This window comes from Sphaeramia orbicularis, chromosome 21, assembly GCF_902148855.1.
Source record: "Sphaeramia orbicularis chromosome 21, fSphaOr1.1, whole genome shotgun sequence".
Taxonomy (NCBI): Eukaryota; Metazoa; Chordata; class Actinopteri; order Kurtiformes; family Apogonidae; genus Sphaeramia; species Sphaeramia orbicularis.
Window position 1 is genome coordinate 48,011,161 of NC_043977.1, and position 8,020 is coordinate 48,019,180.

Genomic DNA, 8,020 nt, shown 5'->3' on the forward strand with positions numbered 1-8,020 from the left:
ATTGTTCATATCCCTTTGTATTCATACACATTATTCTGCCAATGTTAATAACTGATCATGAACCAACAAATGATGTGTTGCATTTTGGACAGAGTAAAAAAAAGTAATAAAAAACATATCGTAAGGAATTAGTATCTAGGTTATACAGAATACTGTGCAAAAAAATAGGTTCATAAAAAAATTCAATCTCATTGTTTTTTTTTGTTTCTCATGGCCAAAGAGGAACAAAAATTACTTGGGGAAAAACATCTTGATTAAGGTTCTCATAATTCATGCATGAAAGGGTTAATAAAACTGTCAGTCTCTAACCTTCTAAAATTAACAGTATGAAAATTAAATTCAATGAAAAAAAAACAGAAAAATGGAAAGCATACTTAATACAAGAGAGCAGCAAATGTTTTCTCCAGTAATCTGGTAATCTCTACTAATTCTCCGTTATAAAAATGCAGAAAAATTCAAACATTCTTGAATCCTGAAACTGAGTATTTCCATTTTGGTTTTTTTGTTCAGATAAAGAAAAAAAATAAACAAAACATAATCAACCTGTGAATATGGAGTTTCTTGTCACTGCCTGCATACTGCACAGGGGATGAAGACGACAACTTTAAACTATTTTGTAAACTTAATAGTAACATTTGTCAGTGACAACAGACAATTCTCTTGTGGTGATGATGCTTCATGGTTCTAATGTAGGATGTTGGCCAGTTTACATGGTACTTTCAGAGCTGACTTTCCATGTCCTTATTCAGACAGTAGGCAAATCAGACTTGTTTGTCAAATGAGATCTTTGTCATAGACTCCTCACTCTGCAAGGGGATAGATCATATTTGCATCGCAGTTTGGAAAGGTTTAACCCATAAAGACCCAATGTTACTTTTATGTCAGTTCCAAAATTAAATTTTCTCTATATCTAACGTTTCTTAAGTGATTTATCATGATTTATTTATAATATCGTCCTCTGTAATTTGTATTTTATCATTATAAATCAGATATTTTCCTCTATTTTATTTACTGATCGTGTAGATCACAGGTGTCAAGCATGCAGCCCGGGGACCAAAACTGGCCTGCTGAGGGTTCCAATCTGGCCTGCGGGATGAATTTGCAAAGTGCAAGTTAGGGCATCGAACTCAAAAATAATATCATAATAACCTATAAATAGTGACAACACCCATTTTTTGTCTTTGATTTAGTGCAAAAAAACATTAAATTATGAAAATATTTACATTAACAAACTATCCTATACTGTTTGCAAGGTTCTAATCCAGAGAATCTTAAAGAAAATTGTTTTGGACCACCCTAGTAAATGTTTTTTTGCTGTTATTGTTTCTTCTTTAACTTGCCATTTCGGCAAAATAAGAAAATCTTTGGTCAGGAGCAGCTCTAATAAACATATATCATCTATGACTCATGTATCCTGAGAACTCCTCCTCCTCCTCCTCCTCCTCCTCTCTTTGTGTCTGACAGTTTTGGAGGCTGTACGTCCGTGTGTCCATTTGCCCTCATATCCAGTTTCATTAAAGTCTGATGCTTTCAGATCATCAGACTGAGTCTCAGTTTGTGAGTCTATGAGGCCTTGAGTATGTTTAGTGTCTCTGGGAAGTAAAGACTCCAAATCAGATTTTAAGAAGTCTCTTGCACCCTCCTCCTCCTCCTCCTCCTCCTCCTCCTCTTCTTCTTTGTGTCCATCTAGTGCAGCAAGAGTGACTGAGAACAGGTTTACGCTCCCAGAGTTTTCCCACACCTCCTCTGTCTCCACCTCCTCCAGTTCATTTGTGTCTCCTGTTTGGCTCCTCCCAGATATAAACGAGTCCTCTGCTCCTTCACCTTGGGCATCACACTCTTCTTCTGCCTCCACCTCAGCTGACATCCTGTCGCTCAGATTCCCAGAGTCCGCTGATGCCACTGGTTTGCTGCTCCCCGACACGTCGCAGGATTCCTGGCAGGAGCCAATTCCCGACAATAGCCCATTGTCTCGGTTCACGTAGGCCTGGTCTTCATCCTCTTCCTGCTCTTCATCCTCTTCATCTGAGTGAGCGCCCCCGGTGGCAGGCTGTGGTATCACGGACCGGTTTTTCTGTCTGTCTGTCTCTGAGTTGATGAAGATCTGGTCTGGGATGGTCCTCTCTGGTGTCAGGGTGTAGTCCTGGATCAGAACCATCTTAAGTAGAAGAAAATACAGCAAGAAGTAGTGAAGACGAAGAGGCAGAACATTTATTATTTTATATTAGAGCTGAAACGATTAATGCCAAATTCGGCCCACCAAAGGGTCCAATCCGGCCCCTGGGATGAATTTGTGAAATGCAAAAATTACACTGAATATTAACAATCATTTTAGTTCAGGTTCCACATACTGACATATACAGACGCGCCAATCAGATTTCAAGTGGGTCAGATCAGTAAAATATTATCATATTAAACCAATAAATAATGAAAACTGCAAAAATTCTCTTTGTTTTAGTGTAAAAAACTAAAATTACATGACAATACTCACATTAACAAGAAAAAAATGTGAATTACCTGAACAAATATGAACAACTGGAAATGTCTTAAGAGAAGTAAATGCAATTGTACCAACATTTTGCCTGTTATTAAATGTTTTGTATATTTGTGATTGCAATGTGAGTTGTAACGCACATGTGTAAATGATAAACTGAAAATCTGAGGCGGAATATTGTTAAAATTTCACTTGCTTTTCTTATGTTTCCAGTTGTTCATGTTAATCAGATTTCAAAGAAAATTTTACAGATGTCAACTTTATCACAACTGAAGTAGAGCTGCAACCGATTAATCGATTAGGTGCTTGAAGCGAATGTAAAAATTCACGATTCGATTAATCGACTCGAATTGGTTGAAGGGAAACATTCTATTGCAGTTTTCCTGAAATGAAGCTTCTTTTTGCATCACAATAAGTGTCTGTGTGAAACACAACAGTGGAACCAATGTTTAAAGGCAGAGAAATCAGGGAAACAAAGCTTTGATTCAGGTGAAATGTGGTTGACTGATTTTTTTTTGGATCACTTTGAGTCCATTAATCGTTTCACCTCTAAACTGAAGAAACTTTTTTCACTGTTATTATTTCACTGGTCCTGCCCATCTGAGATCATATTAGGCTGAATGTGGCCCCTGAACTAAAATGAGTTTGACACCCCTGGATTAATGGATTAATTGACTCAAATCAATAAAAATATTATTTGATTCCAATTTTCCTTAATTGAAGCTTTTTTCCTTAATTTCACTGCTGCTAAACATTGGTTCCATTGTTGAGTTTCACATGGATGCTTATGGATGCCAGGATCACCACAAAGTCGTGTGTCAGTTACATCTTAAATTGTTAGTAAGTTTGTTGAAGACTACAGTGCACATACTGTTTGTAGATGTCAGCTGGCTGTTATTTTTTATATAGAGATAATTTTATATATACTTTAATGTTATTGTTGTTATTTCTATATGTCTACAGATATTTTTATATGTAATTTTACACTGTTGTTATTGTTGTTATTTCTATTTAGATATTTTTACCCCGCCCCCTGAAGGGGAAGCAAGGGGTATTGTTTTTGGTTCAACTTATTTGTTTGTTGGTTTGTTGTTAAGACTGTAGCAGCAAAACTATTGGTTGAATTCATACCAAATTGGGTTTATATATTACCAGTGACTCAGAATAGATGTGGTTACATTTTGGGAAAAGCAAGTCAAAGTTCAAATTTTTTATGAATTTTTAAAATATTTTTTCTTCTCCCTTTTACTTATAATGGGTGAAATTTCAAATGTCTATAAAACATCAATTTTGTTTCAATTTACTTCAAACTTGGCACATACAGGGGTTGGACAAAATAATGGAAACACCTTCTATGATGCCACAATGTTAGGTGTTTCCATTATTTTGTCCAACCCCTGTATATAAAGGCAATTGATATTTTGACATTGGCACAAACATAGACATGATGACGTCAGCGGGATTGATGCCAAAATAAGCTACAATACATGTGAGGGGTGGGGTTTGTTGTGCCTGGCACCACTTGTTTATATATTATTTTCCTATTGTGGTTGTTATTTCAGCTGGTTCTGGAATAAAGGACAAGTTGCTATTTTCAGACATGTCTTTTGCACATTTTTACTATTTTTTTCACTTATTCAAATAATCATTTAATTGAACCGAATTGTAGAGAATAATCGACAGGTTAATTCATTACTAATTGATGGCTGCAGCTCTATTTTACACAAAGCAAAAAAACAAAGCAAATGATCAGTGTGAAACAAATGTTATGCTATAGAATTGTGAAAACACATGAAACAGTGCAAAAATGCACATTCACTGGCAGGTTATTAGGCCCGAGCTGAGTAAAGTCGGCGCAGGGCCTATTGAGTCTGCAGTGGGCGCATGGGGACGAAATCGCCAGTGACGCGGTCGCCTGTCGCCACTGTCGCCACTCTCACACATATTCACATTCACGGCACTGAGACCTTTCCGACGATGTATATGACATGTGCACAAATCGCATATTTACACCTGCTCAGAATGAATGGGAGTCAATGGGACACGTTCAGTCGGGGTCAGTCACGTGTGTGTAAGTGCACGACACGTGACATCTGACCCCACAGACATGTGGGGGAGCTCGAGAGCTTTCAAATCAGGCTAAATACGTGGTTGCCATAGAAACGGCTATATTGTTCTTGCTCAGATTATTATTATTATTATTTTTTTTTTGTCTTATTTTTCTTTCTCCTGCGCTTTGAGCTCAATTTTGACCCTCTGAACATTTACGAAAACTCACCAAATTTTGCCTAAAATTCAGAAGTGCGAGAAATTTAATTTACATATAGATTTCGTAGATGTCGGTAAAGAAATGTTGCGGCAGTGCCCCCGTGAAAAGCGGAAATGCATTGCGCCAATGGGAGCGCATCCAACATAAAGTTTTTCGTAGAGCCACGAAAATCGGTACACAGATTCATCATGATGAGACAAACAAAAAATATTATTATGGCCACGCCCCTAAACGAACCCTTTGTCGGCCATATTGGATTGAATTTTCCAAAATGCTGAGTCAGCGTTTTCGCTAACGTATTTTAACTATCTCCTACTAAACCGTTTGGCCAAATGAGCTCAAAATCGGTGTACAGTATCTAGAGAAGTGGGGCATCAAAAGTTAGCCGAATTTTTGGAATTGGCATCACCGCTTTTGTGTGACGAGGTTTCAAAGTTTGCGAAGTTTTTTCGAAAATTTGACTCAAAATGACTCAAACATCTGTCTCCCAGGCCAACACCTATTTATCAAAAGAAACTGAAATTTTGCACTACAGCGCCCCCTACAAAAATTTTTAATATTTTTTATTAAAATTGCTTCAGTTCGGACATACGAACACCAATTTGGCTCAAATTTGACTCAGACGTCTATATCCCAGGCCTACACCCATTTATCAGAAAAATTTTAAATTCGGCGCCATAGCGCCCCCTACAATGCTACTTTTACGAAAATTACTTCACGTTAGACATGCGAAAACCAATTTGGCTCAAATTTCAATCAGTTGTCAATCTCCCAGGCCTACACCCATTTATCAAAAGAAATTGCCACTTCGCTCAGTAGCGCCCCCTACAAATTTACCTTCACAAAAATTGCATCAGTTCAGACATACGAACACCGATTTGGCTCAAATTTGACTCAGTGGTACATCTCACAGACCTACACCCATTCAATGGAACACATTGAATTTTGGCTAATAGCGCCCCCTACAGATTTATTTATACAAAATTTTGTTCAGTTCGGACATACGAACACTGATTTGTCTCAAATCAATTGTCAATGTCCCAGGCCTAAACCCATTCATTAGAAGACACAAAATTTGGGGCTAGAGCGCCACCTGCTGAACGATGAGCATACTTCCACTGGATGTGCCCTTGGCGAGGGCCTTTAGATGCCGCTTGCGGCTTTAATTATTTTTATTTTTTTTTTGTCCTATTTTTCTTTCTCCTGCGCTTTGAGCTCAATTTTGACCCTCTGAACATTTACGAAAACTCACCAAATTTTGCCTAGAATTCAGAAGTGTGAGAAATTGAATTTACATATACGTTTCGTAGATGTCGGTAAAGAAATGTTTCGGCAGCGCCCCCTTGAAAAGTGGAAATGCATTGCGCCAATGGGAGCTCGTCCAACATAAAGTTAGTCGTAGAGCCACGAACATCGGTAGACAGATTCATCATGATGAGACAAACAAAAAATATTATTATGGCCACGCCCCTAAACGAACCCTTAGTCGGCCATATTGGATTGAAATTTCCAAAATGCTGAGTCAGCGTTTTCACTGAAGTTGTATTTTAACTATCTCCTACTAAGCCGTTTGGCCGAATGAGCTCAAAATCGGTGTACCATATCTAGAGAAGTGGGGCATCAAAAGTTAGCCAAATTTTTTGAATCGGCATCACCGTTTTTGTGTGACAAGGTTGCAAACTTTGCGAAGTTTTTTCGAAAATTTACCATCATAAAAATTGCTTCAGCTCAGACATACGAACAGCAATTTGGCTGAAATTTGACTCAGACGTCCATCTCCCAGGCCTACACCCATTTATTAAAAGAAATTGAAATTTCGCACTATAGCGCCCCCTACAAATGTACATTTACAAAAATGACATCAGTTCGGACATACGAACACCGATTTGGCTCAAATTTGACTCAGACATCTGTCTCAAAGGTCTACACCTATTTATCAAAAGAAACTGAAATTTTGCACTATAGCGCCCCCTACAAAAATTTTTAATATTTTTTATTAAAATTGCTTCAGTTCGGACATACGAACACCAATTTGGCTCAAATTTGACTCAGACGTCTGTATCCCAGGCCTACTACCATTTATCAGAAAAATTTTAAATTCGGCGCCATAGCGCCCCCTACAATGTTACCTTTACGAAAATTACTTCATGTTAAACATGCAAACACCAATTTGGCTCAAATTTGAATCAGTTGTCAATCTCCCAGGCCTACACCCATTTATCAAAAGAAATATCCACTTCACTCAGTAGCGCCCCCTACAAATTTACCTTCACGAAAATTGTATCAGTTCAGACATACGAACACCGATTTGGCTCAAATTTGACTCAGTGGTACATCTCACAGGCCTACACCCATTCAATGGAACAAATTGAATTTTGGCTCATAGCGCCCCCTACAGATTTATATATACAAAATTTTGTTCAGTTCGGACATACAAACACTGATTTGTCTCAAATCAATTGTCAATCTCCTAGGCCTAAACCCATTCATTAGAAGACACAAAATTTGGGGCTAGAGCGCCACCTGCTGAACGATGAGCATAGTTCCACTGGACGTGCCCTTGTCGAGGGCCTTTAGATGCCGCTTGCGGCTTTAATTTCTTTCTCCTGCGCTTTGAGCTCAATTTTGACCCTCTGAACATTTACGAAAACTCACCAAATTTTGCCTAAAATTCAGAAGTGCGAGAAATTGAATTTACATAAAGGTTTTGTAGATGTTGGTAAAGAAATGTTGTGGCAGCGCCCCCTTGAAAAGTGGAAATGCATTGCGCCAATGGGAGCGCGTCCAACATAAAGTTTGTTGTAGAGCCACGAAAATCGGTAGACAGATTCATCATGAGGAGACAAACAAAAAATATGATCATGGCCACGCCCCTAAACCAACCCTTAGTCGGCCATATTGGATTGAAATTTCCAAAATGCTGAGTCAGCGTTTTCGCTGAAGTTGTATTTTAACTATCTCCTACTAAGCCGTTTGGCCGAATGAGCTCAAAATCGGTGTACAGTATCTAGACAAGTGGGGCATCAAAAATTAGCCGAAGTTTTTGAATCGGCACCACCGTTTTTTTGTGACGAGGTTGCAAACTTTGCGACGTTTTTTCGAAAATTTACCATCATAAAAATTACTTCAGCTCAGACATACGAACACTGATTTGGCTGAAATTTGACTCAGACGTCCATCTCTCAGGCCTACACCCATTTATTAAAAGAAATTGAAATTTTGCACTATAGCGCCCCCTACAAATGTACATTTACAAA

General features: G+C 38.2%; 1 protein-coding gene across 1 annotated transcript; it reads right to left on the reverse strand.

The window, feature by feature from the left end:
- Nucleotides 1-1,313: 1,313 nt before the first annotated feature.
- Nucleotides 1,314-2,158, reverse strand: LOC115412061 (neuromodulin-like). The gene has a single exon (XM_030124358.1). It carries the CDS (start codon nucleotides 2,156-2,158, stop codon nucleotides 1,406-1,408), a length of 753 nt encoding a protein of 250 aa, XP_029980218.1. The 3' UTR covers nucleotides 1,314-1,405.
- Nucleotides 2,159-8,020: the final 5,862 nt, after the last annotated feature.